This window comes from Gadus macrocephalus, chromosome 2 (assembly GCF_031168955.1).
Source record: "Gadus macrocephalus chromosome 2, ASM3116895v1".
Classification (NCBI taxonomy): Eukaryota; Metazoa; Chordata; class Actinopteri; order Gadiformes; family Gadidae; genus Gadus; species Gadus macrocephalus.
Genome location: NC_082383.1, coordinates 11,521,551 through 11,548,725, shown reverse-complemented (window position 1 = coordinate 11,548,725; position 27,175 = coordinate 11,521,551). Strand labels below are relative to the sequence as shown.

The 27,175-nt window shown below is 42.6% G+C and overlaps 3 protein-coding genes across 3 annotated transcripts; 2 read left to right on the top strand and 1 right to left on the bottom strand.

Annotated features, from left to right (window-relative positions):
- Positions 1–56: 56 nt before the first annotated feature.
- nup85 (nucleoporin 85) lies at positions 57–10,043 on the bottom strand. The gene is made up of 19 exons (XM_060041339.1): positions 9,439–10,043; positions 9,170–9,257; positions 8,924–9,080; positions 8,758–8,828; positions 8,584–8,627; positions 8,362–8,431; positions 7,926–8,047; positions 7,412–7,546; positions 7,102–7,224; positions 6,598–6,729; positions 6,190–6,293; positions 5,977–6,060; positions 5,705–5,770; positions 5,305–5,456; positions 4,994–5,111; positions 3,189–3,289; positions 2,351–2,502; positions 778–876; positions 57–296 (listed from the first exon to the last, which is right to left on the bottom strand). The coding sequence occupies exons 1-19, from the start codon at positions 9,469–9,471 to the stop codon at positions 198–200; spliced, it is 1,950 nt and encodes a 649-aa protein (XP_059897322.1). The 5' UTR covers positions 9,472–10,043; the 3' UTR covers positions 57–197.
- A 98-nt stretch (positions 10,044–10,141) lies between these two features.
- Positions 10,142–16,190, top strand: LOC132449814 (small ubiquitin-related modifier 2-like). Its single transcript, XM_060041644.1, has 4 exons — positions 10,142–10,291; positions 11,070–11,201; positions 15,211–15,282; positions 15,503–16,190. Exons 1-4 carry the CDS (start codon positions 10,271–10,273, stop codon positions 15,563–15,565), a joined length of 288 nt encoding a protein of 95 aa, XP_059897627.1. The 5' UTR covers positions 10,142–10,270; the 3' UTR covers positions 15,566–16,190.
- A 324-nt stretch (positions 16,191–16,514) lies between these two features.
- jpt1b (Jupiter microtubule associated homolog 1b) lies at positions 16,515–25,468 on the top strand. Its single transcript, XM_060041558.1, has 5 exons — positions 16,515–16,724; positions 18,545–18,684; positions 22,483–22,631; positions 22,802–22,832; positions 24,845–25,468. Exons 1-5 carry the CDS (start codon positions 16,669–16,671, stop codon positions 24,994–24,996), a joined length of 528 nt encoding a protein of 175 aa, XP_059897541.1. The 5' UTR covers positions 16,515–16,668; the 3' UTR covers positions 24,997–25,468.
- The last annotated feature ends 1,707 nt before the right edge of the window (positions 25,469–27,175 follow it).

Below are 27,175 nucleotides of genomic sequence, written 5' to 3'. Positions count from 1 at the left end.
CTCCTTGCACTTTTCCCATTTGTTACGCTATGTGCATTTTAAGGACGTGAAATCTGTTTCAATGCATTTACTTAACTGTTTATTATCAAAAAGCATGTTTCAATCAGTTGATTTAATATACAGTACAAAAACAATACAACACGGAGGGGTAAAAAAAAAAAAAAAAAGACAAAGGCTTTCAGCTAAAACACTGGTCTTCAGACTGCCACGGTCCCTTCTTTGACGATGGCCATGGCAAGGTTCCTAGCCAGGGCCAGTCTCAGCAGTTCCACCTTGGTTACCTCCACGTCTTCATCCTGAAAGGTCATGGGTTTGACAGACCTCTGCTTTACAACTTTTAGGCTGGGCAACGCTTCCTAATATTCATGGTGCATTTTTAAAAAACAAACTAAGTGACATAAAAGCCCGTCAGTGATATTCAGGCTTACAATAAAAACAACTCGGTTGCCTATTGAAATCTAATGTATTTTTTACGTGAAATGATAAAGGAAAATAAGTTATGTACAATTAGTTAATTATATAAACACCATCTCATGCCGAACGGTGATGAGTTTGCACCCCTAGTTCATCCATGTATGAGCGTATCCTCAAATTAAACCAATTAAGTGAAATTTGATTGTTCACTCTCAGCCCAAAGGTTGTACATTATGAAGCAAGATACCTAACCCCTACCTTAATTAAATGCTTCCAAAATGAATGTCACTTTGCAGAAATGCATGTGCTTCAATGACCATCTGTATAGACTGAGCATTGTGACGGGGTGGTTGGAATCAGTACCTGCATGGGTGCATCCAGGCCCGTGGGGATCTTCAGTGAGGAAGTGAGGTCCTCCAGACAGAAGATGAGCTCATGGGTTTGGTCCGCTGAGAAGATAGCCTGCGATAGGAATAACAGCAGCAGAGTTTAACTCACACCCCTGGGGCTGCCATGACGACATAATAACACTGCCACTGGTGGGACTGCATACATAGCTAGGTAGAAAGAACCCCTCCTTTGTCTGCTACCTTCAGTGTAATCATCTAAAACAGCTATTTGCATTCAATGTGTCATGACATATGGCTGGCAAGTGTGCTGTAACAGCTTTTTTGATTGGTTACACTTATACTAACCCTAAACGATTCGGTTTGTATCACGATTTTTGACCCACGGTTCGATACATCCCACGATTCTTTTAAATTTAAAAAGCATTTTATTTAAACACTTAAATACCAATTATCTTAATGTAACATTTAATAACAAATAATTTGGAACACTGAACAGATTTGAACCGAAAGAATACTATTAAAGTATAGCTAAATTAATAAAGAAATAACCAAAGATTGCAGTTGGAGGATGCTTTTTGCTGGTAGGCATAATAGGGCCCCTTTAACTGTTTGGTTGGTTTATTCAAATATCCTTATTAGCGCTTCTTATTAGGCTATGTAGCTTAAATAATGACATAATCAGGCCATATAGAATGCAACATGTTTAATAGCCTAACTTTCAATAGATGAGGAAAAACATGAACGTCGCAATAACGAGGCAGTGTTACGAGTAGCATATGTGTGTGCGGGAGAATGGCAGTGTGCGTATGCGTGTGTGAGTGACGTCAGCGAGTGAGTGGACGAGCGAGGAGAGCGAGCGGTAGCGCGTGTGTCTAGTGAAGAAGCGAACGAGTCCGGTAGAATAAAGTACCCATCCTGTCAATAATCGGTGGCCGCTTCATTCCGACCTATAAGCAGACAAACTGCCAGTCAAATCACACAAAACAATAGAGACAGGATCACACAGGCAATTTTTTTCGCGCTTGGCCCACTCTGGATAAATGTCGTTCATATCGCATATGAGGACTTCGACGGCTGTGGAGAAATGTGCTCACGGAGAGCTGTGATCACAGTGAGGGCATCTCGTCACATATTTACGGCATCGATAGGAGGGGGCGCTGTCAGCAGACTATTATTTAGACAAATTATTAGCAAATTTCAATCGGACAATTTGACCGAAGAGTTAGAAAGGGCATATCGCGCTTCTGCCTTCTCACACCGCGAGACAGGTTCGTGGCTTTGAGTATCACGATTTTCGGTTTGATACGCGTATCGTTACAGCCCTACTAAACACCCAATCAGTGGTACACCTTTTCATGTTGCCAGGGTATCTATAGGGACATTTTTCATCAGTAAAATTAGCCGGCTAAAATCGGTGGCAGCTGCGATTTGACAGCTGGACTTATTCAGACATCACCATTTACGAGCCAATTTATGGTCGATAGAACCGTTTTTTTTAATTGTGAACTGTTTTGATGCAAATTGTATAATGATGACATTTCGGGTTCCCATGTATTCCTTTCATTAACTTTAGGCGGGAGTCTGACCTCCTTCTGCTCCAGCAGGGGCAGCGCGTCCGTCAGCAGGGTCATCCAGAAGCTGCGCGGGGCGATCTGGGCCGTCATGAGGGACAGGAGGAGCGTGGCGGCGTCCGAGAAGCGATTTTCCCCGTACAGCTTGTGGAACTCGCGGTACTTTCCTGCAGAAACACACATAGCGGTCCACATTCTTCAGATGCATTACACACACACACACACACACACACACACACACACACACACACACACACACACACACACACACACACACACACACACACACACACACACACACACACACACACACACACACACACACACACACACACACACACACACGGCTGGTCTTGTGATCCCTCCTGTGTGTGTCATGGGGTCAGAATTTGCAGCTCCCCCACCAGGGCTTGGTGGACAACAGTCAGGTTTGGAGAGTCGACGGGCTAATAAATCAAATTTCTGTTCAATGCTTCTACATAATTAATGCAGTTGAATGGAGCCCGGTTGCATATTTTTACTTTTTACACTCAAGGGTCTATTATTGCTGGAAAGACAATGGGGTTTTATCAGACGTCAGAAGTCATTTATGGATTTTTGTATCCGAGTTTTTTCTTAAATATCCTTAGTCAAAAGCATCAAACATTCACAAGAATCACATGCTGGTGCGTTAAGGCCGATTATAAGAGTGTGTGTGCATCATATGACAGTCCAGGAATGGCTCTTGGGAACCAGCCAGGACACCGTTAATGTGCCTGAATGTGCACTAAAGTCCATGTGAAGAGGCATTCAACCTTATGAGACAGGGAGAAGGCCCAGGTCATACGAAAACACCACGGCTTTGGGCTCCTACCTAGGAAGGTGAGCCTGTCGCTAAGCAACATGGCCGGCCCAAGGTTGTCGATCAGGTCTAGATCAGAGAAGGTGCCCCTGGCGCAGTAGTCTTGCAGGAATCTGTAACACACACACGCACACACATAATGCTCACGGAGAGAAGGGAGCATCCCCAACCTATACAATAATATGCATTCAGGGGAAGAAGCTGGATGGCCTACATTCTGAAACCCAGACACACCCATGTGCCTCAAGTAGCCATTACAAGGAAACTTTCTTTGGCTGCAAAACATGCAGAGGACGCTGTCATTTTGAATACATGTTTGTAAACACATTAAGGCTATCAATACCAAATTTAAGTTGTATTATGAATAGACTTTAAAAAGTCTTAAATTCACAACCATCAATAAATAAATCAAAGGTGCTGGCAATAAAAAAGAAAAACATTTTGTATCTGTGGCTGTCGCAGGCTTGTAAGGGCGCACTCACACTAGGCAAAGTTGCCCTGTACCGTACTCAAGTACGATTGTGTGGGGGTAGAGGTGTTGCTGCGCTGTCTCCACAGAGACAATGCAGCGATATCATCATGAGAAATTCTAACTGGAGAGAAAGTGAAATCCGCGAGCTGCTGATCATGTGAGAGAAGGTGATGCAGTCGTATTAAACAAAGACGTTGAAAGATGGTGCGATCTACGAGACAGACGCAGAGGAACTGTCCTAAGAAACAAGTGGTCAGCAATTATTTTTGGTGTTTTTGCACTTGTAAATATCTCTTGTAAATAGAGTGTAGGCTAATCGCGTTTGTAGCCTACACTCAAGACGTGAACTTATTCTTGCATGCGGCTGTCTTCATTTGGCAGTATGCAAATTATTCTAAAGAGATCTAGACTCCGTGCGCAGCCACGCCTTCTCCAGTGAACCAAGAAACCCCGCGCTGTGACGAACAGGGATTTTTGATTTTTCAATACTCAACTTCACTATCGCGCCAACGTCAACCAACTCGTGAACTGCCTGCCGCCATGTTTATTGTTTAATGGGGTAGAAGGGTCGCATGGACTATACTTCATCCAGCTCAGGTTGCATATCCGTGCGTGTGCGTGTGTCAGCTCATTAGCATCTGTACTGTGACACACCTCTCCGAAGTGTACTCAGGCCACGGAATTGAACTGTACTTGAGTACGAATGGAGTGCTCACACTAGCCAAATGATCTAGAATTTAGGGAGCAAACGTAGTACGGTACAGATGGCCTAGTGTGAGTGCGCCCTAATAAGCTGGTCCTATTATTTAATGCAGCCCAAAGGGAGCTATTGGATGGCCCACCTGTACCTATGTGTATCTACCCGGCTACCTGCGTGCACTGCGCCCGTGCATTCACTGCACATGACCGGAGTCTAACACAAGGCTAGGCAGACCTATTGCTTAAGATAGCACGCTACTCATGTGTTTTGGGTGAATGGCCGAAAGGGAGGGGTGGGTAGGTTTTTGGGTTGGATACGACAAAATCACACTTACTCTGGCAAATCATCTACCCCAGCTTTAAAGAGTTGAGGATTGAATGTGGACAAATTTTGGCCACTGACTACCTCGATGACATTCAATTCCTCCCCTCAATCTGCCAAATATGGACCGTTTCCGCTGCTGGTTGCACAAATCATAAACAATGGCATTTACAGTCTTTGTTTTGCGGTGTTGCATATATTCTTGACCCTTACTAGGATGTGAGGGATTTGGGTCTGTAGCAAGCCACAAATCCACTTCCTGCTCACACAATCTTTAAATAGAGACAGACGTATACGTCATTATTCATTGACGCGTGCACTAACCTCTCTGATATGAGTGTGGCGAAGGCGGCGTCTTTGGCCCTGATGCTCCAGGAGAGAGCAGACCCAAGCCGGTTGTTCCTCAGTGCCCGTTTGGCCATTATCTTACAGATGCTTCGCACTTGGGAGAGATGGTTCCCGTAAGGAGGTCCCCACAAGGTCAGTGAAATTAGAAAGTGTATTTGGAAATGTGGCCATTGAATGTAAGTGTATATAATGGTGGTGTGCACACAGACTGACACACCACCATTAGTTGAAACACCATCTGTTAGTTAGTCAGTTAGACTGACTAACTAACAGACTAAGAGACCAACCTTGCTCGGACATCTGCCTTTGTTCACAGATCCTGAGGACCTTGAGAGCCTTGCGCTCCGTGTCCAGGGGAACATGCTCAATCTGCTGCTCCAGGTATACGCGGCCAAACTCGGGACAGTGGTCAAAGTAGTCCACCGCCAGCTGCCACAGACTACACACACACATTAAGTAGGTCAAACAAAAAATCACAGGAAATTCTAACATAAGTTCTCGACCCAGCCAGAAAAGTGACCACACAAAATGTGTGCTTCATTTGGAAAGGAAAGATGAAAAACATCATTTTTGAAAGATATTTTTCCACCAAGGTCGTGCCATAAATAAAAGGAGAACCCCTCTTTAAGCAGCACAAAAAAGGTTCCCTATGAGGCCCACCCAGGGTGAACGGTGCTTTCTCGTTACCTGTGATGGGTGAACAGACCCGAGGCATACTCCAGCAGCAGAAACTCCCTCAGGTTCGAGCCAAAACTGAGCACAAGAGAAAATGTTAGAAATCGTACTTTCTTTATTGACGTAACTATTAAATTATGCATTCCTCGCATAATTCTGCTGCGTAGAATGATATCCATGTATGGATGGATGTTTAGCTCTTCGTTTTCCCGTTTTGCTCTTGCAAAGCCTGGTGCTTGAGTTAGTTGAATGAAAAAATTCACAGAGCATTCAAAGCCACCTACTGTAGGTTGTGGGACTGAAGGAGGTTGCAGTGATCCAGTAGGTCCGTCAGATGGGCAACAAACCACCAGTTGTTGAGGGCAATGCTAAAAGAGTATACAAATGATTGAAACAATTCAATGTTTTACTTCACTATACAGCCATATGACAGGAACACTACGTGGTTGAGCATTACTTGATGATAGTTTGTGTTTGCGTCTGTATGTGGGCATTACCTGCAGTCCTTGATGACCTGGTGGATGTCAAACTCAAAGGCAGCCAATAAGATGCTGTCCAGAGGTTCTGGGGCGCTTCGCGAGTCAAACATGGCCAGGCATGACTAGAACATACCGCTAGGTTAACATTTTCCCCAAAGGCAGTACGTTACAAAACACACAGATCGAGTTTAAAAAAAGAAAATATATCTATCCCAATAAATAGATAAACCAATATCTTTCATTTCACATCCATCCAATACCACCATAAGAGCATCAACAATATTATTGAATTATAGTGTCGGTAACTTAATAAAATCATGAGTAAAATTCACATTTTTTAATACTGGTAATGACGCACTATAAATCAGTCGAAACGACTGAGACTAACAATAACTCACTAAGAGTAAGAGTGTAGGTAGCGTATACCTGTGCATAGTAATGCAGCTCTGTGGGCTTGACCGTGGGGTGGGAGAAGAGCAGGCGGGTGACCAGGAAGTGATACCAGGTGCTGAGCAGGTCTTTCTGCTCCAGTATGGCATCCTCATCCCCCATCAAGATCTAGTTAGGCATAACACCACAGGGGTTTAGAAGACCTTTGTATGGACGTAGCATCCGTAAGAAAATACCATTTTGCGCCGGTCGATTTGCCTTCATCAGAATGCGCCGTGTTTGAGAGAACTAGCCAGGTATCAAATGAAGAAAACAATATATTGGCTTTGTTTTACAAGAACAAAATCACATTTCTTCCCCTTTACTTAGAAGGGTGGCGGATCAACCTCATCCCCCTATCGCAAACCAGTTCAAGGCTGTTAGAGGAGCTACACGCTAGTCTTTTACACATGAGCTTAAAAAAACAGGCGCCATGGCTGCCACTTGGTAGACTGTCTAAACACTAGCAGGGTTGGGGAACAGAATGTAAAGGTCACAGACCTTGCAGATGAGCTCCAGGTTGGGATCACTGGCGAAGGAGTTGTCTTGCAGGCTGTGGTCCACCATGTCGTGCCAGTGTCTCCATTTGACGTCGAACTCTGTCAGTGTCTGGCTTCCGCCAGGCTGGGGGGGAGGGTCAAGGGGTCACAGAGGTCAAGGGTGACCAACTAGAAAGAGCTATAGGAGAGCCGTGATAGATTGATTCGGATGACGTGACCTGGCAACATTTGGTTAAAACTATATTTGGGGAGTACAGACGATATAATGACCCTATAACATGACTGAGACAATGCAAGTATGTGAGCCGTACGTTGTAGACAGGCATCTTGCTGAGCAGGTTGTCCATCTGCTTATACATGCTTCTGGCAGCCGGCTTCAACGCGCCCCACTTCACCAGCATCTGTCTGGCCTCTTCCATTCTGCCCTGCATCAGATAGCTCAGCACCTGTAGCAAAGGTAGTGGTGGTCATTCAAGAAATCCTGTGTAGCTCAGCTGCCAGATATGGCATTAACCCTGCCAGGTTGAGGGCGCGGTTTGACTGACAGGGGCCACCATTGCTAAGAATATAAGCAAATATGGTATCAGTGCCTACCAAATGACAGTATTATAATACTAGATCATATTTCAGACAAAAACATGACGCTTTGATACCATTGGTTGTGTGGACTTAAAAAAGGGCAGTGAACATGTTAATAGGTCTTCTATGACTAAAAAAATTATATTCATTTTCCAAGAAATTAACCACCAAATCACTATTAAATCTACAATATGCTGTAGAACTTATGAATGAAGCTAACCTGTGAAGTGTTTTTGTTGCACTCACCACATCCCAGTAGCCATGGTGCTCAGTGGGGCTCTCACTCTGAAGGACCTCCTGGGCCTTCTCATCCACATCAGCCTTGTGCAGCCTCACCCAGTCCAGCAGGTGCAGCAGAAGAGACCCCCCTGAGTGAAACACACATTTAGGCCCAATCCCATTTCTACCCCTTACCCCTTCCCCCTCCCCCTTGTTTTGAAGGGGGAAGGGGAAGGGGTAAGGGGTAGAAATGGGATTGGGCCTTAACCTTTAAAACCACTGTTCATACATAGTGGAATTGTTTATTTTTCATAAAGATAAAATAGTTATACAAGTAATAAACCCAAGGAGGGGAATTAAGGTGTTACCAGATCTAACATAAATACATCTATTTACAACACACCTGAGAGTGAGTGAAATGAGAGATTAAATTAAAAAAAAAAAAGGTTGGGCAGATTCTAACCTGGAGCAGCATCAATGAAAAGCACTTCACAAAGATTCCAGATCAGCTCGATAGCCAAGAGAATTGACACCTGTCATGAAACACAAGCATATCTTCTTAAGGTTTCCCTTGTCTACAGAATGCAACTGTCAATTCATTTATAAAATTGTCATTTAGAAGCTAGTAGAGACAAGTAGAGATATAATTATGAAATAATCTGGTTAAACGTAGAAATAGCAATACCTGATTTCCATACTGTGTGGCCAATTCTGTATCTTGTGTTAAAACTGGGAAAGTAGAAAACAAGAGTATATTTAAAATATATACAACTAATATGAGAAAAATGCATTATTACAAATATATTATAATAATAGAAATAGAGGGCTTGATACATCAACTGAATTTAAATGTTGATACCTGCAACTTGCTGTAGCTCTTCCATGCACGCTCGAATAACTGATCTGTAGTTTTTACTGATGCTGACGAACCTTGTGGGAAGGACAAAAGGAGTGCCATCAGTCGCTCACTGATTTCACAAATATAACGTAAGTTATCTCTATCACATACAGAACGAGGATCTTACTGTGTTTTCTTGTTTTTGTTAGGCAGGTCCTCTCTAATGGTCTGCAGTCCGACGAAGATGTGGTGGGATTCATTAAAGAGTTTGCGTAAAATAGGAGAGTAGATGTCCTCATCTTTCCTAACCTCATGGATGAAGGAGGAGCATGTACCCACAGAGCCTGACAAGCACAGAGATTGTAAAGGTATGATGATAAAGTGACGAGGATATTGACGCATGTAAGAATCGTAACTATTTGGTAATACACACCTGATGATTTGTAGATAGTGTCATACACCAATATGTCTCCAGGACCCCAAACAAACCCCAAATGATTTCCTTCACTGGCCGGGATGTTCTGGAATTGAGCATCATATTGGTAAAAGCTGAACGTATCAATGCAAAAGAATGGCACAACACGTTTCCTTTCTGAAAATGTATGTCAGTTGCATGCATGTTTTAACGTTACTTTTGGTAACTGTTAGCCAAGTTAGCAATGCCAGTCAGCCTAACCGTTCAAGAAAAAATATTCGACTTACAGTTGTTGTCGGCTCAACGTCTAACTCCTCCATTTTTAAACCAATCAGATCAATATACAGTTGGTTGGTTTGAATTTAGGCACTTTTATAAAACACAAACATTTCATGACATTTACTGCTAGCGCTGCTCGCTCCCCCGCCTCAAAGATTCAGTCAAAGGACCCCAAACGCATGTAGTGGTGACGTCAGTGTGGGGTTATCATCGCCTGCTTAAAAACAACTTTAAATGTATTTGTTATCGTATTCATTTTTCATATTTATTTTGAATATAGCTTGAGCACACTAATTTAATGAATAGAGACGTATAGGAGAAAATCGGAGAGACTGTAGTATCGACATATTACGTTATGCTCTAATATCTTTACTGTCCTCGTTCTACATCCATGCAGTGGTCATGGCAGTAAGAAAAACAAGATGGCCACTGTGATCTACTCCAATCATGACTCAAATCAAACCATCCTGAAATCTATATGTTAATTTTCTTACTGCACGAGAACTGTGACTAGCATAGTATGTAATCGTTGTCAAATGCCCATACGAAAAAATACTTTACAACATCCTCCGTTTGAAATAAATCGAAATAAAGGGGATAAAAACGAAATGCGCGTGCACGTGCTATTGAAAGCTTCTTTGCCGCGGATCCGGTCAATTCCGCCCACAAATAGATTGCGCATTGTACCACGTGACTGATCTAGCCATTCACGTACGATGACAGTGGAGGCGCATGGACGCATGGACGCGCACGCTTGTATAATAATTTAACCGGTAGCGAGCACGTGCGCGTACCCGTATTCTTTGTGTTGCAGCGTAGAGAAGCGCAAAAAGAGTAACCATGGCTGATGAAAAACCTAAGGTGAGTTTCTAAATATTGCGCCCAATGTTCCACATAATTGGCTGTATCATTAGGTTATGGTCTAAAATAAAAGTTGACATCTTATTCTTAAAATGCCTTATTTCAAGTTGTGGACAGAAAAAAAAATCAACTACTACTTGAATACACCGGAAGGATTGTGAACGCGCATTTATAGGCGCGTATATTGCTCCATTTGATTACTGACCGCAAACCAATGCGCTCAGTGATGTTGCTTTACCCTAAACATGAAATCTCCACGAATGAATGAATGAATGGTGGCTATTGACCCAGTCGTTGTCTCTTAGTTGACTAGTCTCCCTACTGTTGGCCAAATCTTGTTTGTTGATTATAACATTCCGAAAGTTACTTTCAATTCTCCTTCATTATTTCTGGGCTCCACACGTCGTTTCCTTTAATAAAATAAAAAGTTACCAAAAAGCATTAATGGATGAATTGTGTATGCATGTTGTAAGAATAAATAAACCTAAATTCCCCTCTGGGATTAATCCAGTGAGGTTCATTTTATTGTGACTGCGATTATTTTGTGAAATTATCTGTGCTCCTTAAAGTGTCACACCTGCATTCATTCAATTGAATGATGGAATGACTCAACAATTCATGTCTGGACACCGTTAAGACAAAACCATATTTTTGTTTTCTTCTACATTTGCCTGCCTTTCTACAGTTGGCATCATCGGATTTCTGAGTCAATGTTCCTTTGCATGCTTTATGATTAGTCTCTAATGCATTCCCCCCCCCCCCCCCCTTTTTTTTTTAGGAAGGAGTGAAAACGGAAAGCAGCGAGCATATCAACCTGAAGGTAGCAGGACAGGATGGCTCTGTGGTTCAGTTCAAGATTAAAAGGCACACCCCCCTCAGCAAACTCATGAAAGCCTACTGCGAGAGACAGGTAAAACTGCTACACATTTAACTATACTGGAAATACATAATGAGTGATTGGAAATTACAGAAGTGACATAGATTAATTAGGCCTACTCAGGCAGTGCCCTTGTGTATCCTATTTAGCAATGTGAAATTAGGTAACAAAAGGTCATCCTGGCCAATGATATTCTTGAGACAAAACCATCAGTCAGTTGTATGCCTTTTTTTTTTTTACTTAAAACATGGGTAACAATGTCATTATAAAAAACCTAGATTACATAACTGTGGCCAAATTGGCTCAATCAACCATAGGTGAGTTGAATGGAAACAACATAGTAACAATGAAGTATACCGTGCAATTAGCTGCAATGATTGGGCTACCTTCTGGAACAAGTTAAAGGGGCCACTCACACTAGGGCCGCGTCCCCGTGCCCGAGCTAATTTGCATACTAAAGTCTAGAACGTTTGGCTAGTGTGACCATGCCATCCGTATTCCAGCATGGAACAGCCCCTTGGCCACGGCACACTTGGGAGAGGTGTGCCGTGGCCAAAGTACAGATGCTAATGAGATGACACGTGCGGATACGCAACGTGAGCTGGATGACGTAGTCCCTGCGCGACCCTTCTTTCTTTATAGGTCCATGCCCTTCTTCCCCACAACAATCATTTTAAACAATGGCGGCAAGCGGTTCACGAGTGGGTTTACGTTGGTGCGATAGTGAAGTCGAGTTTTTACTTGAAATTTGGGCCGACGACAGCATTCAGTCGCCGCTGGACACCACGCTTGGTGATGACGTATTTATCGTATTACGACGTGATGACGTATGTATGAAGGAGCAATCGTGCCTAGGCCACGGCCTTTGGAAGCAGTGTGACCACGGGCCAGCGGGGGGAGTGGGGAGGGGGAGAATCGTGCTGAATCTTCCTGCAGCACGGAACAGGCAAACTTGCCTAGTGTGAGTTGGTTGTATCAGCGGTTGTATCAAAGGTTGTATCAGAGATGTTGGGTGACGTCACTTCTGTTGGTATAGTCCTCTGAAGAATACGTCCCGCCTCCGAGGTTCTCGGCTCCCTCGGTCAAATGTCGATGGGAAATAACATTGGGTTTTTGAATGATTGTACATAACAAACTCCGTAGGTGGTGAAGAAGTAAAAGCTGTATCCCGTTTTGATCTCCAGACTTTTTCCATCTAGTTTCGACTGGGTTTTTGGATCGTCGGTGCAGTTAAAGTAGGAAACGATTATTAATGCTACTTTAAGGGCACCGACAATCCAAAACGCAGCTTTTACTTCTTCGCCACCTACAGAGTTTGTTATGTGCGACGATCATTCAAAAACGCCATGTTATTTCCCAATTCCCATAGACATTTGACCGAGGGAACCGCTAACACGGGACTTGTTCTTCAGAGGTCTATTTGAAGCGAGATCCCAAACAAACAGAGCCAGCTCGCCCCTCCCTTCCGTGTTTCGTGCATCCAGTAAAAACTATCATAAACGCAGTGCAAAACCCAACCCTTGTCTGTGATTGGTTAAAATACTATTTATTTTTGGTTTTCAGTGGTTGGTATTACCATTTGTTATTGTGTACGATCTCGTGACATAGGCTGCCTACAGAGACGCGTTATTGTTGACTGCCAGCTTATGGGGCGGGATCATTAATGTTTCGGCCTAGAATCGCTGATGCAACCTTTAAAGTCGTTATAACATTTCACCTGGCTGGTAGCTTTAAATAACCTGGACATATCTGACTGTAGTCAAAGGTGAATGATGGGGATTTCAATAATCGTATCAATAAAATCACAACCCATTACTGATATTTTCTTAAAATACAAAATGCCGGCTAACCCATACATTATGGGTTATACCATACAAGAATCTTACTATCGACACTAGCTTAACCCCTGCCACTCATTCCACCCAGCAAGCCAAGCTACAGTAGTTGTGTCACAATTGCAAAGCAAGTTAGATTAGAAGGAACAATGTAATTTAGATTTTTTTTCAGTGAGTAGTCTCCCTCCTGCTAACAAGGAGGGGCTCCATCCTACCCATTACGTGCTTAAAATATTTATTTTCTTGTTTTCTATTTCATCAATAAGTTTAGCAGTATTAAAACAGCACAACACTTCTAGATTGATTCCGGTTAGTAAGTCCATCAAGCGTGAGGTTTGAATGAGGTTCCTACAGCTTGGAAACGCTGCCCAAAATCTGCCGGCCACAATGATGGATGGCGAACACTAGCATCAACTTTGTAGAAAGGTATTGCACACTAGTGCTGTATACATACATGGTATCTACGGAGACAGTGGCTGCATGCTGTGTGCACCAAAGTGAGATTTGTCATGCGAAAAACCTAAGAATTATGTAATCACAGCCCTCAGCCACGGTTCATATGGCAATGTTTTCAAGCAGTGCTTGAAGTTATGGCACAACTGTGGGAGTGCTCTCAATGGAAATGAAATCCACGTAAATATGGAGTGTGAAGGATTTAGTGGTATCTAGCGGTTAGGTAGCAGATTGCAATCAACTGATTAGCACCCCATACCTCCCTGCATCCCTAATTGTCCAATGATGTAGGAGAGGCTACGATGGCCTGTTACTGGCTTATAAGGAGGTTCTTCCAAAATGATGTCATCGTCAACGATAGCATCGGGTAGCGAAGTGTCCCGTGATGAGGTTTCTTGATAGATAATTTAATTACATTTAGTTATTTAATCTGTAAAATATAGGTCAACATTTTTAAGTAAGACAGCAAATATGATTACAACTAAAACAAAAACTCAATGTTTTCTCACTCTGAGCCACTTTGGAAACATGACGGTGCAACATGGCAGGCTCCGGGGAAGGGTCCCACACCCTATATAGATTAAAAGAGTTACCGTAAACATATTTCTTCTTTTCACTGGATTACATACACATTTAAAAATACTTTACTGCACCTCTCCAATTAGGACATGATTTTGAACATATGGGGATAAAAACAAAAAAGGTGCAACGTTTGAATGACAACACAACCCTAGAGCTATTCAAGAGCATGAAGAGAAAAAAAAAAATGCAAACACCCCTCTGGATTTTGGATCGCTAGAAAAAGGCCCATGTACAAAAATATCCAACTCTACAAAGTTAGGAAGCCCCCAGTCCACCTAAGTATTGACATTGATGGATATAACCTAATAAATCGATATAAACTCCTTGGAACAAATGTATAATAAAAATCACAGAATAAAAACCACATGGCCTGGCCATAAAAACATTTGGCAGAGGCACCCATTTATAATCATGCCAGTGAACCATAACATTATGATGCTTACATCTTAATCCTGGGGTCTAATACAGAGAGCTGTGCAAGCCTCCATCCTGTAGGTCACTGATCCAGCCTCGCTCAACCCCACACTGTGCCTTTTGCTGTGCCGCTACTGCATGTATGGAGCTGGTCGATGTGGATGCGTCAGAATATATGAAAACATATACTTTCAATATGATCCTGGCAATATATAGTAGTAAATTAAAATATACCTGAATACTTGAATGGTTTACTAAAATGAATTTAATATTCAATGAACAAGCAAAAGCAATTGTTAAATGCTTTATTGAATTCCTCCCACATATTTAAAACGAATTAAAACCTGATATTTTCATGCAACAAATGTAATCCTATCGGTCTTAATCATCATTATTATTATAATTATTATCATCATCATATTATAGTCCACTTAAAACAGACGTATGTGACAGCTAACAAAGCTTTAGCTCTTGATAATAAAAGCTATTATGTTCTTATTTGTCTTTCCCCTGTGATCTTTTAGTGAAGGGAAAAATAAGGTCAGATATAGGACAGGCACCACATGAAGGGAGTTCATTTGAGATGAAAGTCCCCATCATTGCATATGTTCCCCCCCATGTGTTTGAGATATGCCTACAATACCTCATCCTTGCTTTATGCCATTTCAAAATTACATTGAAAACATGCAGAGACAATTGGGTACAGTTTCATGTATGTACATTATTAACTAATTTGTCTTTGCCCCAACCCCTCCTAGGGACTGGCCATCCGGCAAATCAGGTTCCGGTTTGATGGACAGCCAATAAACGAGACGGATACGCCATCACAAGTAAGCCTGACCATGTGGTGTAGGGTAACGTGTATGCTGTTGAAGAACATCATTGGATGAGGAAACTCGACTAAAACATGGCCTTCCCAGGCCCTTGAGCAAAGAGAAATCTCACCAAGAGCAGCATTTTTAACTTCTACCAGCAGCTGGGTTAGGCTTTTAACCATATCATTTGTTTTCTCCTCTGACCCCACCCCCCTGTTATCGTTTCAAATTACAGTTGGAAATGGAGGATGAAGATACGATTGACGTATTCCAGCAACAGACAGGCGGTCTGCTTTAATCGCAGCCGTGTATCAGCAACCGGTTCCCCCCATCATCCTTTCCTGAATCGCTACACACACAAACGCACGCTCAATATGCTTATTTGCAACTCTCTCTGCTGTCACAAAAGAATGGCCAGACATCAGCATTCTCAACTACAATTTTTTTTTTTTTTTGTATAGTTTTTTTGACTTTATTCTCACCCATGTTACTTTGCTGTTGTTGTACATAATGCAGTCTAAGTTATGGTTTTATTTGCTGATGTCATGCCATGGCAAATGTTACTCGACCTCGTCTAGACTTGGTAGGGCTTGTTCTGAAGATACAGACTATGAATGGAAAGAATGAATTGAAAGGAATTAATTGAATGTTTGGCTATAGGCTAGGCTTAGCTGTCATCTGAGAAAAAAGCTCTACAAGTCAATCTGTTTTGGGCTGGATATTGCAGAGCAGATTATTGTATTAAGTCTATCTGCCTAAAAAATTGATTTTCTAACCCCTTTTTTAAATAAAGTAGTGAATGTGTAGGAAAAATGACCACCTTGTCTTATAGTTATACAAGGCCAAAATGTCATGTTAGTCTAAATCTTAATCTGAAGTTAATGTTTGTTTAAATAAATCGACTGTTTTTACCAAACTCCCAATTATTGTTTCTTGTACGGTTGTTTGTGGCAGTTATTGTTTTTTTTTTATAAAAAAACAAAAAATATTAAAATAGTTTTACTTCAAAGTCGAAGAATAACCCAGCCCCTATAACACATAATGACAAGAGCATATTTTAACATTTGTTTTTAAATATAAAGAATGACTAAAACACTGACTAAGCACCAGGATGTTGCTCATGCTGTCTGATCGTTGACATTAATCGGCGAAGCATGCTACCAACCAGAGAGGCGATCCCTGGTGTTCCGTCCAACCAGAGCGTGCGGATCGCTAGTGGGCTGGGACTTATGGGACGCTAAAGGAACGACAAACGCCTACAATTTCGAGCGTTTTTCAGTGTCGGGTGGAGTCTACATCCTCTTATCATCTCTGCGGAAAGGATTGCCGAAACCCAGATTTTTATAGTCTTAGAAATTAGCTATTAGTCCTTGCAAAAGGCAACTGTATTCCATCCCAAAGATGACGACGACATCGACCTTTCAAGGATTGGAACCCGGTGCGAAAAGCAGTTCAAGGTAAAGAATCGGAAAGGCTCCATGAACAAACAAAAGAATGCAATGCGGACAGCCCTCTCGGCTTCGCTGACGCCTCTTTGCTTCAGCTTTTCTGATCATGTTGGGACAATTCTGATAGCTAGCCCGTCGATGGCCGGCAGGGGATTATTTTTTATTTAGCTGAACTATACCATCGTCTAGCTAATTTATCTCGTTGGCTGTCTGGTCTCGCTACCCTATAGCCTTGAGCTATGATCCCGAGGCTAGCGTTTCTGCTTTCTATCTAATTGGGTCAGTTGAACAGACAGACCAACCTTATTTTTTTTAGGATTTTTTTTGTTTGTTTTTTGCCTTGCACTTGAAAGCTGCTCAACAACTGTATACCCTGCAGTTGGCATTCTAAATGTACTATTGCCCGTCTTTAATCCAATGCCACTGAGTAAAACGCTGACCGTATCTGACTTTCTTTTTTTTTAGCAAAATCAAACGGACTATAGTCTAACGCCCTATCCTTGAAAATGGCCAGACCTTTCTCATTAGCGTTGGCTTCGCAGTCAATTGTCCATTGAACACCGATACTTACTTTTTTTTGCTATATCGTGACAGTTGCATACATTTACATTAATCCTATTTGCTTTATTACTTTTAATTACTGGGGAAATACAACTTTATTGAAAAAAATAATGCAAACCGTGCGCCATCGGCCAACTAAAAGTGATGCTGCTTGAAGTCGCCATGCACATTTACTTTGCGGTGTCTAATTCTTTGCTGATTTTAATCCGGACTTGATACATACATGGGTGATTCCATTGGTTTGGTTTCACTGAGTATGATGAATGTCGTTCAGTTTTAACTGTTTGAGTGATGAGGGTTGGGGGGGCTTTGAGCTTGCTAAAGCCGGTTAATCTTTCCTTGCTGCTTTTGCTTTACCGAATGCTACCAAGTCTTTAGCTAACTGCTGTTCGGTTTAACTGGCAACCGACCACTGAGGTCTGCCCAGCGGCAGTCCAATTTGAAGGCAAAACCAAGGCCCCCAAAAGCCGCCCATTCTTGACTAACGATCAGTGCATCTTAAACAGTGCAGCTACGATTTATGACCGCCCATCTCCTTGAGACTATTTGTGATATTAACATTGGTAGATCTTCCGTTTCTCTTAATGATTATTTGGAGAGAAAAAAATGCAAGCTTTATTTTAGGGTGGGGTCTGCGGTTGCCAGGCAGCTAAAAACCTTTTCCTCGCTGCAATCCTCGCGGAAACCATGATCTCATCCCTGGCTGGGAGGTGAATTCTCGTTTAGATATTACCGTAAGCCCGGTGTCACAACTACTAGCATTCAAACGATTGACAATTTTGGGGCTAATGATAATAATGCATAGAGTTTATGTATCACCTCGCCCCACTGTAGGGCTGGATTGTGGAATCCATCTGCCCGCCGACGGCCCTCCGACAGCTGCCGTTTGTGTCAGCTGGTGGCTCCACTAACACATCAGTATCTGTCCTCCGCCCTCCAGTCTCTTATTAATGGAGGAAAACCTCGCCCCCATACTTATTATCAACTCCCCTTTGTGAAGCCATCATTTTGAGGAATAACTATTGGCTCCTTCTGTTTAGTTGGTAAAATATAGGCGGATCGCCTGTATTTATGTTTTAGAAAGTAATTATTGGGTGACCTACATCGTCTGTGTTCTACCATGCTAACTATAAAGTCCATCACATTTCATAATGGAACGACTTTGTACGTTTGTGTGAGATGTACATTTGATTGTTTGGGTGTTGGATAGTTCTTTTCAAAACAAACTGTCTCCAATACATACAATCTGTCCTCTTGTCATACACCAGGGTACTGCGACCACCGGGCGGGGCCTCAAACATCTCATTCGGCACGGATGAGGAATCCACCCCCCGCAAAAACAAGATGGCTTCCAACATCTTTGCAGAGCCTGATGACCCCCACGCCCATCGAAGGAACAACCCACCCAGTAAGTTACATTTCCCTCTTTTCTGTTTACCTAGCTTAAACAGTGTGTTGGTTCTGGGGAGTCCCACCTGGTCTTGAGGTCATCTTACTTAACTCTACCTGGATGAACATGCAAATCCAGTATTATAATGTAATGCAGTAGTTTAATGATACAAAGCTTGGGCCCCTCTATTAGTAAGGACAAATAAGGATGGCCAGTGATTATAACCTGCAAATACCAATTGTCAGAAAATGTTAGAGGAATCTCAATCATCGTAAGGAGGCATATTTAAAGGGGACCTATTATGCTTTTTCACCTTTTATGACCTATAAACGTTGTTATAATGATTAGGGGTGGGAATCGAGAACCGGTTCCTACTCGGAACCGGTTCCAACTAACCAATTCCATCGGAATCGTACGCCTCAAACGTTATCGATTCTTCTTAACGATTCCACACCACGTTTTCCGGTTTCCGCAAAAAATTTACGACGACCCTGCGCGCGCCGACAACCTTCAAACAACAAGGCAGCATCGTGGAGAGTAGGAAGCGATCGCAAGTCTGTCTCCATTTCACCAAACGCAATGAAAATTCTGCCGTATGTAATCAGTGCAATGCTATCATTTCGTGTAAGGGTGCAAACACCAGCAACATGCTTAAGCATTTGTCTACCAAGCATGGAATTAAGTCCCAAGAATGCCATGTGTTCAAAAGCCTGCATACGAGTCAAAAGCTCCACTGTGTCCTCCGTTGACAACGGTAACGTTCACATTACATATCCTGCATTAGCAGCCCACTGTCGCCTTGCAACTGCAGTTTTTATAGTAGTAGTGTCGTAGTTTTTATTAATAATGCCGACCTATACAAATTTCATGCATTTTAGATGATCGCTCTCAGGCAGCTGGCCCCTCGACATTGGCTCAAGTTACCCCTTTCACTCCCAGAAAAGGCAGATATGCTTATATTCTTGCATAAGAATTGTTGACGTTCAGTAAAAAAAAAAAATCTAAAAGATGTTATGAAGGCATACATTTCATGCCTATTTAATTAAAGGGGATGTACGTATGTTTACTATAACCCTTTTATGTTTATTATAACCCTTCCTAGTAAAGTGTTAAACTTTAATTTAATGACGTTTGGTTTAAGCTTACAGTTATTACATCTAAAATATGTATATAAAAGTTTAGTGTTAAATCATAATTTAGCATGTTCAATTGTAAGTGTCTTCCTATTTTTTTTATTACTTATTTATTGTCAGTCTAACTTATTTAGACTATAGTTTCTTGTGTTAGTATGTAGAAAATAAAATGGTTACTTTTGGTGCAGAAGACTGTAGAACTCTTTTTTTTTTTTGCCACTCAATGAACTACTCAGGAATCGGTAAGGAATTGGATCGATAGGCAGAATCGACAATGGCATTGATATTGATTAAAATCGTATAAATTCCCACCCCTAATGATTGATAGTCATGTTTAACCATACTAAAGTGTCAAATAATGACGTACATGCATTTCGACGTATTCCCTGCTGACAGTCTGAGGTGGCTGTGCAGAGCGCTAAACACTCGGACAATGTTTGCGATTCACTTGTTCACATTTCCGGGAAATCATCTATGTAGAGGCACTCCTGCCGCGCCCCCATATGCCTGGTCAAATCTGCCCCCGCACGCGCTTCGAGGAAGGTAACCAATCACATCGGAGTTGGGTTGGCAGGAGGGGGGCTAGGGGGCGGAGAAGGACGAAACCGAGCGTTGACAGAGAATGCTGTAAGCGCCCAGATGAGAGGAAGAGTTTCCCGAAAATCTACATCGTTTTTTGTGTATGGTTAAACATGACTATCAATCATTATAACAACGTTTATAAGTCATAATAGTTGAAAAAGCATAATAGGTCCCCTTTAAAGTATATTTATCGATCCAATGGGGAAATTCACAAAACCTAATCCAATTGGTTAAATCCACAAAACAAAGAGTGCTATGCTGGTTTGAGGATCAAAAGATGATTTACTTTTTTACGGTTCCATTGCCAGAGTAGAGGTGCCATGAATGTGAAATGACAGCCCGACAAGAAATGTAGCCCCACAAAATAAAGTTCTACCAAGGAAACGGGCCCTGATTTATTTTTAACCACACCCAATTCCTTCCTCGGTTTTCATCAGAATTACCGTTTGTGCATTTCTACCTTATTTATGCGTCATGTTTGATTAGGCTGGCTGATTCTTCAAGTGATTGAAGAGAAGGCCAGATTTGTGCTAATGTCCAGGAAGAGGCATTAAACTAATTTGCAGTATTGGGAGGAGCCAATGGCCCTTATTCACCTAGCGGCCATCTTGGTTCTATACGCTAGCTGGGTGTGGAGAAATGAAATGTAGAATTCTGCTTTCAGTTCTCCCATCCAACTGTCCTAGGTCGATGATGCACTTTGTAGCAAGTAGAGATGCTCTGATTGACCGGACGCCGGTCATGATCGACAGATTGTGGCTAAAAATAGCTTGATCTGAGAACCCCCAAAGCGCTGATCAAAAAGGCAGATCAAGTGACGTAAATTACTCGTGCGAACTTGCCAGGGGCAGCATGAGTTCTCCCGCATACAACATTGTGCTACACTGCCAGGATTTCAAGGGGTCATTGTAACGATGGCAGAGGAGGCAGTTTTACATTCAGTGTCGTTTACTAAGAACTTGCATAACTCGTGTACAACCGGATAAGTATCCCATGTCCTGCGCGCTTCACCATACATACAACAGTATGTGCGCAGGCACATTTCAGTACCGTATATACAGCAAGGGAGAGAAAGAAGGAGAAGAGGGTTGCTTCAGGATAACTGCTTTTCTTCTGTCAAGTAAGACCAGACCATCACCCCTGTTATGCTGATGTTTAAACTCCGACCTGTAGGCCCACATTAAAGTCTGTTTGGCAGCTTAACCATTTAGATGACCATGCTATGGATTCTAGTGGAGGAAGGGGAGCTGCAAGGCCTCCTAGCCAAACCCAAGGTTTGCTGCCTAGTCCTCTGTAGATTTAGGAAACTGGTGGGTTTGTTATCATGGAGGTACTGTGCTTCTATAAGTTTAATGGACCTGCCATCTGTTGTGAGTCCACAGTGCATCAACTGTTGTCTCATGGCTGCATTAAGTCCAATCCCGACCCTTTCATTTGCTGGTCTCCTATTGCCCATATTAATTGATCAGACTAAGTAATGTGAATCACTGTAATAAAGAAGCCTTTGTTGAGCGTAGTGGCTCTTTCGAGGGGGAAGACAATGCTGATTCACTGATGTCCATTAACAAGCAGCAAGCCTTGCTCTCGTCCAAAATGGCGTCTCCTACGTCTTTCTCTGTCTGGCTTTGTTCCCCCTCCATGTCATGGACAGTCTGTCCCCCACCTCCCCTGGTGCTTACTACAGCTGTTGCCTTATGTGGACACACACGCACATGCACATACACACCAGCCTCTTGCAGCAGGCCAAACGCTGGCCTGTAATACCCTGCCTTGCTAGGGGAGAGGGAATATGAGGGTGATGTGTGTTTCGGATTTCACTTGTCTTTCTGGAAACCGTCCACATTATTTTCCTGGTCCATCGCAGTGTCTGGATTTCAGGATGTTTGCTACTGTACTTTATAACCAGCGGATTGGTCTTGTGTTTACCAGACTTTACTCCCTTTATGAAACATTAAGGGTTTATTTATAACCCCCATAGGATAAGCCTGGCAGTGATCGTGGCGAATCAGTCTTGGAATTGCTCTGGTGCCCTTGTTGCTGACTGGCTTAACGTCTGGGAAATGGTCTGCATACCGTGACGTGTGTGTGTGTCTCTCTCCAGCCGGAGCCCCTCAGGGCACCCTGTGCGGTGAGCCCTCTGCGCCTCTGAGACGGTGCCAGCAGCCCCTCCTCTTCCCCAAGAATCCGGAACCAGAGCTCACCACCATCCACAACTCCGGAGCCGCACTGGTCTGGAACCAGAGACGGGAGGTAGGCCTGGTTCAGTGTCCTTGGGTAGGGCCCATCAGTGGGGGGCTGTATAAAGATGTCCATGTTTTTACTGTGCTTCTTATATGTTAGACCTGGTAAGTCTGCTGTCTACTAAAGCATTGCACCTCACTTTGTGATTCCTTTATCTCATTTCGATGTTTCTGTTGCAGGGGGAGAATGGCAAAGACCAGGCAAGCGAAGGTAAGACACTCATCCCTATCCTCCAAATCCCATCTTGCGCACCACTCCCAAGATACCGGCGCACCAACAAAGCTAGTGCCTGATCTCTAAATGACTCTGTTGGCTGTGGATAGCATTCTTGGTGGCCCCCATGGCACTGCAGTTATGCTTCCTGCCTTCTGAAAGGTGAAGTCATATCTCATCTGCTTTGGTCCGCCCCATACACACGCACATGGTGCTCATCAAGAAGAGTCTGCCGACCAGAGGCCCCGCACATGGGAGTGTGCGGAACAATGTAGAGTGACTATGACGACATGCTGTGGTAATGAATCCTGTCTAGTGAGGGGATTTTTACAAAAATTAAACGGTGTTGGAGCTTCCATCATCTGCACTACTGAAACGTACAATCGTTCACAGATATTAATATCGTTATTAATATCGGAGCATGTCTCATCTGTCCCATCCGCTTCGGGCATAACTTGAAAAGAATATTTGCATTGGCATTAAGTTTCCCTTTCTTTTACGTTACATAAAACTACCTCTTAAAAAATACCACGGTAGTTACAATGCCGTACAAATGTTAATTCAGACACACAAACGGTTGTTCATAACAGGCTCCTGAATCAACATCCCATAGTATGTAATGCGTTTGCCCGGTTATGATGGACTGTCTCCTCTGTAGTCGCACAGCTGTTCTTTTGATGCCAGCCTCTGTGTCCTCTATTAAGGTCCAGGTGCTGGCGTTGCCATTAGCATTCTCTGCACATAATGGAGGAATCAGGACTGGGTTTTAAGAGATCAAGAACACTTTTCTTTCATGGCTGCGTTCAGAGAGAACTTCTTGCTAATCTACATAGGAACCGGATATTGGAAGCGCCGCCTGCAGTCTATTGATTTAACTTGAGGAATGTGGGAAAGTTGGCGAGCTAGCCCAGTGTGTGTCCTGTACACATCAAAAAATATAAAATCCCTATTTCTTTTTTAAATACAGAAAAGATTAATTATAGATTGATTATCAAAAGTAATGCGCTTTTATTTCCAAAATGTTGTCGGCAAGTTGCAATAGTCTCGAGGGCTATTTCAGAATGATGACGATGATGGACGATATACCTGTCCTCCAGCACTGAGGTTTCATTACTGCACTGTCCACCCTCTGTTGAGTAAAATTTTTATTTTTGTGCTCCTACTTGCTTATTGTGACTTACTTTTAAGGCTTTTAGCAGCCGCTTTTATCCAAAGCGACTTACAATTAGTACATTTGTCAGAAGAACGTGAAACAATATATTGTTATCGGTACAGTAAGGATGCTCATAGAAACAAGTGCAAAGCACTTACAATCGCTAGGTTAACCCATTCTCCTTATACAGCAAAGATGGCTAGGATAAGATGCTACACATGTGCTATCATTAAGTACGACATACAGTGTGTACATAAAATGCCAGGACATACAATAAGTTGGAGGGGTTGGCCATGCAAAGTATAGGTGAACTCTGATTAACATGAACTTTCTTTTTCTTTTTTCAAGCCTGGTTTGTTTTGACCTAATAAGGTGTCATGCACAGCTCTGAGTCACTCAAATAGCACACTGTATTTCTGGTTCTCTGAGCCTTGGCAGTGAGGTGTTGAAACGTACCCAACCAATCGTATATTTTCTGCCAGTTATTCACACGTTTCATTATTTACTATTGGGTACTTCAACGTGACTTGCAGTACCTAACATTTCTTTTGATGCATGTCATTAAGGAGCAGGTAGGGGTTGGCCGATCTTGCTGAAAGAGGCATTTGGGAAGAGTGCAAGCATCGGGGTTTGAACTCATAACCTTATACTTGGCAGCCAAACAACTGGAGACATCTAGACTATCCTGTCCCATATCCGAATGATGTCATCGTACCAAGTTTTTGTGCTCCTTAAAACTCATTTGAAAGTTCTAGGTACTGCATGTCCGTGAAGAGCCACGCCGTTGTAGTCTCTGCGTAGCACAGAGATGTGGTTCTCTGCAGACGTGCCCACGTGTGCGCGTGTGTTTCTGCAGACTGTCCCGATGAGGTTGAGGGGGAGAGCGAGGAGCAGAAGGAGAGACCACAGCCCCCCGCCCCGTCGGGAGGTGCCAACGCCAATCCCGGGGCAGCCAACGGAGGGCGGAGAAACCCTCCAGGTGGCAAGTCCAGCCTCATCCTGGGTTGAATGATGCAACACACACACGACTTTCTATTCTCCATTGGAACGCTTTTTTTATTTTTATTTTTTCAAAGATGAATTACCCCACACTCTTCCTCTCCATTGCCCAGTTCCCCACCCCCCCCTCTTGCTCCACATGCACTCGCCTTGTTATGACCCTTGACCCTCCCACAGTTAATGTCTCCCATCGTCCCAACCCCTTTGTTTTGGTTCTTTTTCTATTAAAAAATAAAAAAACAACTTGTTGACAAAAGCACTTTATGTATCTCTGCCCCCCTCAACCTTCATTTCAGCCCATCCTGTAGTGCACCGCGCCTGCTGGGAAAGGCATGATGTCTAGCTTATCTCTCTCGCTATCCTCCCACCCTCTCCTCCATTAGCCCCTCCCTGTAAATGGTCAAGGGAAAAAAAGTAACTTAAGAGGGGGGGGGGGATGAGATTTGATGCGTGGATTTCTAACAATAAAGATTGATATCGATTTGCTGGTCCATTGGTCGTGTTTTTGAGGAGAAGACTTGGCATAATGTACGCTGACAATATGTTTTTGTTTGTACAAATGGGTGTACTACAGAATTTTATGATTTGATATTGTGGTAGTAGGCTAGGTTTGGCCTTGTTCTTTTAGTTAACGTATTACAGTTTCTGGTTCCAAAGGCTTTACATGTTGATCTAAATGTTTAGAGGGAAATTTTCTAGTAGTCGTCTACCTTGCCAGTGTGGTCATATCTACAGTACTATCATCTTTTAGTGTTATGGATAGTTCTTCTAAAGTCAACTGATCAAATTTGTTCAGTAATCAATTGGGTTCATTGGGGCATCAGGGGCTATTCTAGGATCTGACTTTTCTTACCCCAGGAAGCCACGGGTATATGAAGTATATAAACGATTTTGAATATCGTAGATGTGATAATCTGCAGAATTTTAGGTTGACCTGGTGGAGATCCTAAATTGATTCTGTTGTGGGGTAAATCTATCCATTAATCTATCAATCCAACACGTATATTTTTGAACAATGCAGTTTTATTGTCAGAAAAGCAAAGACCTTTTGTAACAGTTGAACCTCGGTTAAACTCGTACCAATGAGTATTTCATCCCAGAGGAAAGGATTAAACACATTTTGGCTAGTCTCTAGCTCTTAAAGAGGAAATACATAGTTTAATGGTAACTTTAGACAACACATTTGTAAATTAAGTATTATGTATTATATTATCCGTGATTTATATTTGCTCCTGTCCAAGATTTTCGTCGTTACTATGCTGTTGCATGTCTCAGCCAATAGATGGCAGCCAGTGTCGGCTAAATAATGCAGTTCTGAACCGCTAAAGTGTTGAAAGGAAAAAAGACTGTAATGAAGGAATAATCAAATGGATGTGAACTGTATGAACAAATTTGAGCTATATTAAATTTCCTTTGGGTCATTTTCACTAAAAAATGACCATATTTCCCCCTTTTTATTTTATTTAAACACATACTGAAACCCATTGGTTTTCAAAGTATACTATAAATGGTAAATATGGAATCTTCAAAACTAATATTGTTTTATTGACATCGGAATATTTTATCAGCATACATTTTTATAAGACTTGTTATGCAAGAAAATCTACAAGTAGGCCTACAACATGCATTAATAATATGAGAAACACCACTATTTCAGGAGAACTAAACTGTCGCCTCACTTTCATGGACCCATACAATTTTATAAATTGTATCAACATTAGTGATGGATTCAATGATTCTTTTCCTTGATTCAATTCGCGTCGGTCAGTTCGCCAAGAAGAGTCATTCAGAATCGTTCATTCGTTCGTTCAGTCGAGTTTCCGGTAGCGGTGAATCGAATCATGGAATGCACGGTTCTCAGCTGAGTCAGTCAGACTCAGCTCCAACCTCGTTCTCATTCTCAAACGATCGTGGAAGTAGGTCATCAATCAACATTACAACTTTAACCAAACTCAGCGGGATGGGGAAGGATGTAGTTGATCGGAGGCGGAGTGGCCGTCGGGACGATCGGGAGATTTCCCGGTCGGCCGGCCGGCCAGCGAGGTCAGGCGGACCGGCCCACAGCTGTGAGCGGCCGCAAGGCGTCTGCAAGCCGGCCCTGAGCATAATTTATTCCCGTCAAGACGCCGTGAAATTCCCCGAAATAAACAATATATGTCTCGTGAACATCCAACCAATATTTATACCA

Coding starts and splice junctions, on each gene's coding strand:
- nup85 (XM_060041339.1), bottom strand. CDS start 9,471: ATGGAGGAGTTAGACGTTGAGCCGACAACAACT. Junction 5,112..5,304: donor AAGGCAGATGTCCGAGCAAG/GTTGGTCTCTTA, acceptor ATCTCTCCCAAG/TGCGAAGCATCTGTAAGATA. Junction 3,290..4,993: donor GCCACACTCATATCAGAGAG/GTTAGTGCACGC, acceptor TGTGTGTTACAG/ATTCCTGCAAGACTACTGCG.
- LOC132449814 (XM_060041644.1), top strand. CDS start 10,271: ATGGCTGATGAAAAACCTAAG. Junction 11,202..15,210: donor AAGCCTACTGCGAGAGACAG/GTAAAACTGCTA, acceptor AACCCCTCCTAG/GGACTGGCCATCCGGCAAAT. Junction 15,283..15,502: donor AGACGGATACGCCATCACAA/GTAAGCCTGACC, acceptor TTCAAATTACAG/TTGGAAATGGAGGATGAAGA.
- jpt1b (XM_060041558.1), top strand. CDS start 16,669: ATGACGACGACATCGACCTTTCAAGGATTGGAACCCGGTGCGAAAAGC. Junction 22,632..22,801: donor TCTGGAACCAGAGACGGGAG/GTAGGCCTGGTT, acceptor TTTCTGTTGCAG/GGGGAGAATGGCAAAGACCA. Junction 22,833..24,844: donor CAAAGACCAGGCAAGCGAAG/GTAAGACACTCA, acceptor GTGTTTCTGCAG/ACTGTCCCGATGAGGTTGAG.